This window comes from Corvus brachyrhynchos, unplaced genomic scaffold (assembly GCF_000691975.1).
Source record: "Corvus brachyrhynchos isolate BGI_N302 unplaced genomic scaffold, ASM69197v1 scaffold72, whole genome shotgun sequence".
NCBI lineage: Eukaryota > Metazoa > Chordata > Aves > Passeriformes > Corvidae > Corvus > Corvus brachyrhynchos.
Window position 1 is genome coordinate 1033168 of NW_008236763.1, and position 10631 is coordinate 1043798.

At 61.7% G+C, this 10631-nt stretch overlaps 2 protein-coding genes across 2 annotated transcripts in view; one reads left to right on the forward strand and one right to left on the reverse strand.

Annotated features, from left to right (window-relative positions):
• Nucleotides 1-4421: 4421 nt before the first annotated feature.
• SPDEF (SAM pointed domain containing ETS transcription factor) lies at nucleotides 4422-7440 on the forward strand. The gene is made up of 5 exons (XM_008644778.2): nucleotides 4422-4857; nucleotides 5041-5238; nucleotides 5330-5377; nucleotides 5824-5964; nucleotides 6061-7440. The coding sequence occupies exons 1-5, from the start codon at nucleotides 4461-4463 to the stop codon at nucleotides 6183-6185; spliced, it is 909 nt and encodes a 302-aa protein (XP_008643000.2). The 5' UTR covers nucleotides 4422-4460; the 3' UTR covers nucleotides 6186-7440.
• Nucleotides 7441-7935: 495 nt separating this feature from the next.
• Nucleotides 7936-10631, reverse strand: part of PACSIN1 (protein kinase C and casein kinase substrate in neurons 1) — a 5064-nt gene continuing 2368 nt past the window's right edge. The window contains exons 6-9 of the mRNA XM_008644705.2: nucleotides 10452-10572; nucleotides 10245-10369; nucleotides 9934-10127; nucleotides 7936-9612 (exon numbers count right to left, since the gene is read on the reverse strand). Coding sequence (XP_008642927.1) covers nucleotides 9503-9612; nucleotides 9934-10127; nucleotides 10245-10369; nucleotides 10452-10572 — 550 coding nt within the window. The 3' untranslated portion in view covers nucleotides 7936-9502. The remainder of the gene's footprint in view (nucleotides 9613-9933; nucleotides 10128-10244; nucleotides 10370-10451; nucleotides 10573-10631) is intronic.

The window sequence follows — 10631 nt, forward strand, 5'->3', positions numbered from 1 at the left end:
GTGTCGCGGCCGGGCGGGCCGCCCGCCGCGGAGCGGGCGCTGAGCCGGGCGCGGTGCTGCCGGCCGCGCTCCCCTCCCGCTCTGGGACACCTCAGCTGGGGCCATGTCCCCCGCAGACACCACGCCGAGCGCCACAGGGACGGCTCTTCCCACCCTGCGCTGGCACCCATGTGGATTCTGAGCCCGCACGCCCTCAAGGTAAGGTGCCCGCGCTGCCGCGACCCCCGGCTCTCTGGGCTCCCCCAGCGCCCACCCAGCCCACCTTCCCTCCCTCCGGGGGGTCCTGCTTTCGGCACCAATTTGGGGTGGACATGGTGCTGTCCCATGTCAGTGTCCCACCCCACAGCTCCTTGCACCTTCAGGTGTCATTAGGGCCAAACAGGGACAGGTTGTCCCTCAGCGTGAGGTTCTTGGCGTTTCTCTGGATGGTGTCACCCAAAATGAGACGGGATTTGCTATTTTTGTGTCTTTGCAACTTCCTCCTGCTCAAGCAAGGAGGGTGGGATGGAGCCAGGACTCCTGGGGCTGGCTGCTCCTGAGCCCACCTGGTAACAGCTGGGACACCCAGGGTCCCAGCAGCCCCTGTGCCAGGCAGGGGACAATGAGCTTCGGGGCACTGTGTGACAAACCAGCAGCTGGGACCCTTTGTGGAGTGTCCTGGGTGGCTGTTGAGGAGCTGCCAGCTCTGGGGTGTCTCTGTGAAGCTGAGCCCCTTTTGCAGACCTGCGCTGTCCCAGCTGCTTTCCTGCTGGGGTGGTTTTTTTTGTCAGCCCTGAAGTCACTTTGGCTGCAGGTTTGGTTTTCGTGGTTCTGCTCGGTTAGTGAAACACAAACGCCGTGAGGGTGCCAAATCCCCACAATACCGGTGTTCTCTGGGGCTGGGAGCATGGGGGGGAAGGTGCTGCTATAAATAGGGGCTCCCTGGCCCCGCATGGGGAACACCAAGCTCTGCTGCTCACCTGGGGGACACCGAGCACCAGGCTTTGCTCAGGTCACTGGCGGGTTGTGCCTGTCCCCTGTCACTGCTGTTTGCCTCCCTGCGCTGATGGAGAGGGCAGCCTGACCCAGGGCGTGGGGACCCGTGGGGACACCTGGTCCCTGTGCCAGCAGCCATGCAGGGAAGGGCAGGAGGAGCCAAGGGACCTCGGCGGTGTTGGAAGAGGCTGATGGGGAGCTGAGGGTCGAGGGCACCCAGGACAGGCTGCATTCCCCTGAGGGTACATCAAAGTGAGCCGAGGGCTTGCCCTGGCCACAACTGTCACCATGCAGGTACCAGAACCAGCCCCCCGGGCTGTCACCTCCCCAGCCCCCTGCTCTGTCACCTCCTCAGTCCCCCAGCGCCAACCCCAGTCCCTGCCCTGGCTGTGGGGAGGTTTTGGCCAATCCTCCTTCCTCCACCCAGAGATAAGAAGGGTGCGTGGCAAAGGGTTTGGCAGCAGGACGTGGCACAGCTGTCACTGTGGGGCTTGCAGGGTGGATGGGACATGCTGGCAGGATCCCAAATTGTCAGCAGCCTCTGAGCACCCACCTGGGTGCCTGCTGCAGCCCTGGCTTGTGCAGGGACCCCAGGTCCCTTTTCCTGCTTAATCCAGGCCGCTCTGGGCAGTCTGGGACAGCTCTGGATCCCGCACATCCCCAGTTCCTCCTGGGACAGCACAGCACATCCCTGTCCCCATGCTGGAGGTGACCCTGGAGCCTGGCCCTGGCCCCCCACCCCGGCTGCCTGGGAAGGGCCTTTGGCAAGTGCCCAGGGGCTTGGGAGACATCCCGGGCGCTGTGGGCAGCACCCCTCCCGCATCGGGCCAACCTCCCCGGTCCCACGGGGCTTCCCGAGCCGCACTCCAGCACAACCTGTTCCACCACAGATTGGATTTTAATTAACGGACCCATTGTTCGAGGGTGGGGGGTGGGTGAATTTCTTTTTTTTTTTTGTTTTGTTTTTCTCTCACTCCCAAGGGCTAATCCCAACGTTCCACCCTCGCTGGTGCTCGTGTCCCACCCTGAGCCATGGTGGGCTGCATTTGCCAGGAGAGCTCAGGCTGGCACGGGGGTCCTTGGCCCCATCGTTATCCCCCTCGGCTGCAGGGTCTGCATGGGGCTGGGTCCCTGCAGGGCTGTGGAGCTGAGCTGTGACCCAGCACCACCCACAGCCACGGGCTTGCACTGGCCCTGTGCCCTGGGAACTGCAGGAGCCCCATCCCAGTCCCATCACCCCATTCCTGTCCCACCACCCCATGGAGCCAGAGCTCCCCGTGGAGCAGCGGCCAGGGAGCGTCTGCCAAGGCTGATGCAATGACCAGCTCAGCCTCGCTGAGCTCGGGCAGGACGTGGGAAGGGTTTTGGGTGCCATGCAGGCCAGGGAACCTGGGGCTGCCCCTCCAGCTCTCCTTTTCCAGGGAAATGCAAAAAGGGGTAGGGCAAGAGGGGGAAAAGGCCACCTGAAGTGGCTTCTCAGTGCAAACAGGTCCCACCCAGCCTGGCTGCCCGCGTGCCAGAGCGGGAGAAAGTCAAACAGTGGCCCCCGCCCTGAGAGTACAGCGCCCTTGGCAGGGCACACATCAGGCTTTTGGGGACACTTCCCGAGAGATTGGGTCCCTCTGGTCCCAGCTGGGAGGAGTGGAACAGGATGAGGGTGAAGATGGGGCTGGGGCCATCCATCCTGTGGCATTCCCGGGGATGGCTCCATAGCCCTGCTCCTCCGTGCGTGAGGATGCACCATGACCTCAGAACATCCCAGAGGTGTTGGGGATGAGGCCCCTGTCCCCTCCCCACACACCCCCACGGCCGGCACTGTGCAGCAGCAGGGGCTGCACAAGCTGTTACCACTTCCCTTTTGTGCCAGGAGCAGCATGAGGCTGGATTTAGGGCTGATCTCCTAAAGCTCTTCTTTTAATCCCGAGCAAATCAAGGAGAGGTTTGGAAACAGGCACCATCTCTCAGGGAAACTGTTTGGATGGTGGGGGCAGCCCCAGACCAGAAGAGGGTTTGGGAGCCCTCTTCTCCCTCCTCCTCCTCGCTGCAGTGCCACCAAAACCACTCAGGGATGTGGGCTCCAACTCCTGAACTCGCAATCCCTCCCGAGGTCCCCATGAGCTTCCCATGGGTGCTGTTCAGGTGTCCCTGGCTCTTCCATTGGTTTTTCTGAGCCCTTCGGGCTATTCCAAGGATGAAGTGATGAGTTTCCCCCCAGTGCAGGCAATGCAAAACTTCAAAACCCATATTCCTGGGAGCACTGAATCCTCAGGAGCCGCATTAACTCCCCCCCTTAGCATGGGACACAGGGCTGAGTCCCCAGCGTCCCTCCTTCACCGACCACCCCCGTGCCTGGGGGCTGTGCTCTGCCTGGAGGAACCCTGTGGGATCTTTTTCTCTTGAGTCTTTTAAACCTTTTTCCCCCAGCTGGGGTTTGGAGCAACAAGGTACCCCCTTTCCCTGGCCACTGCCCCCATTCCCCCTCAGGGCTGCCTGGTGTCCTAAGGGCTTTCAAGCTTTGCACGCTCCTTTCCCAGTGCTGGCTCCATTGCTAAAACTCTTTTTTCTGCTTTTAAACCACCAGTTTGGGTTGGTTCTTCTTCCTCTTGTAAAATGCAACGCTGAAGGTGGAAGAGCTGGGCAGCGCCCTGGCCATGCCCATCAGCAGCTTCTCCCTGGCAGCGGCTTCCCCTTCCCAAAGCCTCAGGATGGCTTTTGGGGAGGTTTCTCCATGGATGGAGCCATTCCCTGGCGTTGCCATGGAAATTCAGCAGGTTTATCCTCTACTCCATGGTCTCCGGGACTCCCTGCATGCAGAGACAGGGACAGGCTGATTTTGGGGAGTTTTTCTTGCAAGAGAGTGAAGGTAGTTGCAATTGTCCTGTCTTGCAAAGAAAGTTCTCATCTGGGGGTTGGCAACAGCGACCAAGGGCTGGGTGCTGCAGTGCTGGGCTCGGTCCCTGCTGGGAGATCTGGATCTGGAGGCTGCTGTGCCTCAGGTGGAAGCAGCAGAGGATGTTTTCCATGCTCAGAAATGTGTCCCTGCGGCTCAGGCATCCCTCGTCACCCCAGGGCTGTCCTGTACAGGTGCTGGGGGGCCCCTCCAGTGTCCCCCGTTACCTCCCGCCAGGGCCTCAGCTCCACCTGGGACTGAGGGGCTGCCAGCTTGGGGTGCAACCCATGCGGAGACCCTGAGCACCCAGACCCCAAACAGGGGTCAGATCCTGCTCATCTCCTGAGCTCCTTCTCCCTGCTGGCTGCTGCTGTTGGTCCCCCCAAAGCGGGGGCAGCCCCCCCAGCCGTGGCTGACCCCGCACTCATCCGGAGGCTCGCAGGGCACCGTGGGGCTCTTTGGAGGTTTTTTCCCCTCTAACAGGCTTAGTCCCTCCCTTTGTGCCAGGCTGCGGGGCGGGAAGGCAGGAGTGCCGGGCTGAGCTCTGCTCCTCTCTCCTCTCCGGGCAGGTTTGGAGCCGGCGCTGAGTGGAGGGATGGGCAGTGCCAGCCCCGGGCTGACCACTCTGCCCCCCGGCCGCCTCCCCTCGCCGGACCCCACAAAAAAAAGCCCCCCCAGCACCCCCGAGCAGCCTCTGCCAGCCTTCTGCCTGCACTACTTCGACATGCTCTACCCGGAGGACACGGCCTGGGCCACCAAGGGCGCCGGGGAACCGTCCCACAGCGGCGCCCAGGGCGGGCGGGAGGAGGCGCGGAAGGAGCCGGAGCAATGTCCCATCATCGACAGCCAGGGCCTGGGGCTGGGGCCCGAGGGGGACCTGCAGGGCAGCCTGCACCTGGAGGAGCACTCGCTGGAGCAGGTGCAGAGCATGGTGGTGGGCGAGGTGCTGAAGGACATCGAGACAGCCTGCAAGCTCCTCAACATCGCTGCAGGTGGGTGCTCCCCGTGCTCCCGGGGCGCGGCCAGGGAGGGATGTGCTGGTGTGGGAGCCACAGCCACGCTGCCTTTAAGGGGGGTGCCCAGCCGTGTGTGGGGGTCTGGGGGAGTGCGGCTGCTCCACAGCGGGAGGAGGGGATGGATCCCGGCTGGCCACACTCACCCTCCTCCACCTCCAGACCCGACGGACTGGAGCCCCGGGAATGTGCAGAAGTGGATCCTGTGGACGGAGCACCAGTACCGGCTGCCGCAGATCGGGAAGTCCTTCCAGGAGCTGTCGGGAAAGGACCTGTGTGCCATGTCCGAGGAGCAGTTCTGCCAGCGCTCGCCCGCCTGCGGCGACATCCTGCACGCCCACCTCGACATCTGGAAGTCTGGTGGGTGCCAGGGAGCCGGAGGGAGCTGGGGAGGGTGGGCGATGCTGTGCAGCAGGAGGTGCCCCTCTGATCCCCCGCTCCTCCCTTCCAGCCGCCTGGATGAAGGAGAAGGCTGCCCCTGGAGATGTGAGATACTGCGGTGAGTTCTGTGTGGGCTCAGCTCCACTGGCCCCACTCCTGCCTCGGGCAGGTCCGGGGTACTTGAGGGGTCCCTTCCTGCTTAATTACAATTATCCGGAGCACTGGAGCAGCTGCTGCTGTGGGATCTGTGCGGTTGCACCCCCTCTGCCCCAGGGCGGCCCCAGGGCTCTCTGCAAGGTTCAGCGAAGGGGAAATGGCCACGAGCCCCTCACTGGCCCTGTCCCACACCCCCTGCACCCCCGCGGGGTAGGACTGAGCTGTTCTTCCTGCTCCAAGACAGGGAGGACAAAGCAAAGCTTCCAGACCCAGTGCCTGGGTTGAGCCCTGGAGACCCTCCAGCATCGAGCCGGGGTTCCCTGATGAGGGCTCATGCAGCTCCCTGGGATGGTGCACGGCAGCGAGGTCTGTCCCCTCCCTCCTCTCACCCATCCCTTCCCGTGGCAGGAGGTGACACCAGCTGGGCCGACAGCGAGGTGGACTCGTCCTGCGCCGGCCAACCCATCCACCTCTGGCAGTTCCTCAAGGAGCTGCTGCTGAAACCGCACAACTACGGGCGCTTCATCCGCTGGCTCAACAAGGACAAAGGTGGGCGGGGATGTTCCAGAGGCCCCGGGGCGGGCGCTGGGGGGCTGAGGTGGGGCAGGAGATGCTGTAACCCTGCGTGCCCCGCTCCCCTGGCAGGCATCTTCAAGATCGAGGACTCGGCGCAGGTGGCCCGGCTGGTGGGCAGCCGCACGAACCCGCCCGCCAACCGGAAGCCCGACATCTCCCAGCGCCTCGTCTACCAGTTCGTCCACCCGGTCTGAGCGGCGGCGGGACAGGCTGAGCCCCTGGAGGGACGGGGGACCTTCGCTGCCTCCCTCTGCCCCAGCCACGGGGACCCTCCGCCAGCACCAAGGACCTGAGCTGCGGTGCGAGGCTTCCCCTGCCAGGACCTGCTGGCAACGGACACAGGGAACCCCTCACCTCCAGCAGGCCCTGGTGCAGGGCAAGGACCGTGCAGAGCCCTTGTCTCCCATGGGAAGGGTGGGCACGGTGGCTGGGCTTGTCCCCACTCCTCCTTCTCCCTGCCGGGTTCTGGCTGCAAGTGCCTTCACCCCAGCCATTGCTCAGGGGGGAAAAAGCCTGGGGCACGAGCTGAGACAGTGGCACAGGCAGGGACAGGAACATCCACTGCTGCTCACGGTGGAGTCCTGTCCCAATCCGTGTGGGAGCAGCCTGGCACCCACCAAGGATGCTGCCTGCCATGGCAGCTGTGCCACTGGGGACCTTGGGCCCCCCTTGGGACAGGTGCATCCCCCCTTTTGCTTTTCACTCCAGGACATGCTCAGCTTCTCCCCTTCGCAGGGATTTGGTGCTGAAAATGGGAGTTTTGCAAAGGGGGCAGCAGTAAGCGTGGCTGTGGAGCCGTGCACAGTGGGGGTCCCCCAAGCTGGGTCCCCATCCTCGTGCACAGGGCCACCAGAGTCCTCCCAAGACCCCAGGTTCTGTGCCCTGGCACAGAGCTCTTCCCTTGACTGGGATTTTACTTGGACTGCCTGATTCTGGAGTTTGTGGAAATGGAGATGGCAGCTTTGCCATTTCCCTCTGGAGAGTGTGATCTGCCAAGGCTGGACTAGGGCAGAGAGCTGGGAATTGCTTCACCTGCTCGTTGCACCAGAGTCAGAGTTACCTGGCAATGTTGATCTTTTATATTATAGGTTTTTTATCTGTTTATTTGCTTTTTGGTTTTGGCTGGCGATGAGTTGTGGTTTAGGTTCAAATGTCGAGGGGTGGCCTGGGCTGCCAGGGATGTTCTGTGGGAGCTTAGAAGGAAAAACACCTGGTTCTTGGTCTTTTGATTTTTTTTCCTTAAAAAAGCTTCCGGTGCCAGCTACTGCCTTTCCCTTCTGTTCCTGTTCCATGCTGCTCCCACAGCAGCAGATCCGGACAGCCCTGCTCACACCCTGGCAGGAGGGATGGAGGGTGGTGAGGAGCAGGGGAAGGAGGAAAACTGCCCTGGCCTTTGGAAAAGGGGGTGGAAGAACAAAAAAATGGGGTGGAAGAACAAAAAATGGGGGGAAAGAAAAAAAAAAAAGCAAAGTGTGTCCTGTGATTTGCTGTGCGCCCAACGCAGCCAGTGCAGGGGCACTGTGAGGATGGGCCAGGGATGCTGGTGGTACCCCAGATCTCGTGTCCCCCTCACAGGTCTCTGGCAGGGTGAGGGAGGGCAGGACATCAGCCTGCTGTGCAGGGGCTCTCACAGGCTCAGGAGAGCGCTGGGTCAGGGCTGGTGCTTGGAATGGCCCCAAACCCTGCGGCACCTCGAGCCCGTCCGTGGGTTTCCCAAGGCTTTGTCTGGCAGTGGCACAGGAGTCCCCAAAGGCAGTGGCTGTTCCCCCTGCCCTGCAGCCCCCTGGTCCCCCCAGCAATGCATCCGAGTCCCGCATCCAACTGCATCCCAAACCTTGGGGTGGGGGTGTCACTACGTGGGGGTGCAGTGGGGGTCCATAACCCCCTCAGCTGCCCCCCTGGGGGGTGAGACAGACGCACAGCAAAGGAGACCCCAGAGCCAAGGACGCTGACAGAGCTCGGTTATTTTCTCTTGCTGCTTTTTGTTGTCGTATCCACGGAAATACAATCACGAGAGATATATATATTATATATATACTTCTTAAATTACACAATCAATGTACAAAAACCGGGGTGCATTGCTGAGACAGGTGGTTGGTTGGGTCTTTTCTGACTTTGTGGTTTTTTTCCGGTACCTGGCAGGGGCCGGGAGGCTCCCGCCCACCGTGCCCAGCACACGGTGCTTCCCCTGCATCCACGAGAACACTGGATCCCTGGGGCCAAAAAATTCACGAACCAACGGAGGAGGGGGCAGGATAGGAGCAGGAGGAGCGTGCGGGAAGCCCATGGCATTGATGCTGCTAAGGGTGATGGTATGGAAAGAAATGAGAGATGATCTGTAGGGAAGAGCTCGGGACGGCAAATGCGCTTGAGGCAGAGGGTGGGGGTGGCCGTGCTGGGTGGCAGCAGCCGCGGGAGCTGCAGGGCCCAGGGGAGGAGGGGTAGAGCTCCTTGGGGACAAGCAAAGGGCAAAGCGTGTCTTGTTTCCGGCCGTCTTCGCCAGGCAGCTGCTCTGCCTGGGCTGGGTATCCTGAGCCCTTCTCCTCCGGCTGCAGCTCCTGCCGGCACCCTGCAAGGCTGGACGATGCTCATCCCCCGTCCCGCTCTGCTCTTGCTTCTCTTCAGAAAGGGGCGGATGGGGACCGTCCCCAGCAGTGCCCAAGGCAGTCCTCGCTATCCCAGGCTGGCCATGAAGGTGCTTCCAGCAGCACTGGGCCGTGCCGGGTCCTTCTCCGAACAGCGCTGGATTTTAGGGCCGTCTCACCCGGATCTGGTGTGCGTTGGATACCTGCCCACCCGCAGGGCGATGCTGCTCCCTGCAGCACAGGCCGGGCATCGGCTCGGGAGCCTCCGCCCGCTCCGGGTGCGCCGACAGCCCAGCCGGGAGGAGGAGGAAGCTGAGGAGATGCCATCAAGCTCCATGGCGGGGCTGGTCCCACCTCACCTGGGCATCTCAAGGATGGCCGCAGGGCTGAAGGGGGCATTCGTCCCCTTCCTCGGGGTGGGAGAACTGGGGAGAACATGGAAACACCAAAAAAAAAAACCAAAAACCAACGGAGTCAGACTCCAATCCCTCTTGGTTTTCTGGGATGAATTTGGTTGGTCCCAGGAACTTCGGCGCCGTGCGTTTCGGAACAGTTCCAGCCAATCAGAAGGCGGCTCATGATTTCAGTATCTTTAAAAACCAACCAATCAGGAGCTCTCACTGGTTGGGCTTTAAGATCTTGAGGTATCGGCTTTTCGCTCAGAAAAGAAAAAAAAATTCAACTAACGTAGACGAACGGACAACGTCATCTTTCGCTTCACGTTATCTTAGAAGAAAGCGACTATGCAAAATACTCTTCGGAGACAACTCTTAAAAAAATAAAAGCTTGGTCGGAAAATATGTCTGAATCTCTAAGGGTGAGGAGTGAAGGACCAGACGGCAGAATGGCTGGTTGGCTGGTGGAGAGATGGAGACAACGGAGGGTGGATTTATCTGCTGACGGTGACAAGGAGCACACCACAAGACTTAGATTGCCTCCACGTAGTTGGCGGGGTACAGCCCCAGCTGCCCGTTGTCCAAGCGCCCTTTGCACCACCCCTGCTCGTCTTCCTCACCGAGTTTGGTTAGTTCATCACCTGGAGAGGAAGGTGGAAGGGAAGAGCTCATTGCAGGTGCTGGAAATTCTCCCATCCCCTTTTTCTCCCCGGGATGGAGCTGCTGGGGGGTTTGCAGGACTCATCCTGGGCACACCAGTTTGTAGGATAGAAAGGCAAGGGGTGACCCATGAGCCCTCACGTGCCCTGTCCCTTCTGCATTTGAACTCAGCTTCCGCCTTCCCCTTTCTGACAGTTCAACTTCTGAAGGGCTGGGCCAACTCAGACATTATTTGAGGGATTTCACACCCACAGCTCCAGCAGACGAACCCCGTCCTACCTGGTAGGGGCAAGGGACCATACCTGCTTTGAAGCTGAGCTCATCCTGCTCCTGCCCGTCGTAGTCGTACAGAGCCCGCACCCTCACGCCCTTCCCTGCCGACTCCTCGTCGAAGGGGTTGGTGCCGCCGTTGGCCTCGCTGGTGTTGAAGGAGTTGCTGCCCTCGTCATCGGACCACTCGGCGCTGTAGGTCTGCCCGCGGTCGTGGCTGCTCACGCTGGGAGGGGGAGGAGAGGGAGGGGTGGCTTTCACCGAGGACATCCCGCATCCCCAAATGTTTGCACCGGCAAAGGCCACGCCTCTCATGGCACCTCCCCTCCGTGCTGGCCCTCACCTCCCGCGCTCGCCCGCCTGAGCCCCCGTGTCGCCCGCGCTGCCGGCGTTGGTCAGGGCCACCCCCTCGCCCTTCTTCTGCTTCTCCTTCCGCGTTATCGTGTGCGTCAGGTCTGGGTTCCACTCCTGCAAGCACAGAGTGACCAACCCCTGAGTGCCTGGCTGCCCCGCGGGGCTGCCAGCACCCAGCCAGGGCGCCCAGCCTCACCTCAAACTGGGGCCAGTTCATGGGCATCCCGGGGCCACTGGTGCTGCGGAACCACCGGAGGTCCTCCTGCGCGTCCGACAGGCGGATGGTCTGCTCCAGCTCTCGGTACACGTTGGCGTAGCTGTGGGGAGAGACGTGGTTGGGGGGCTGTGGGTCAGGGGGGACCCCCGGGGACAGCGT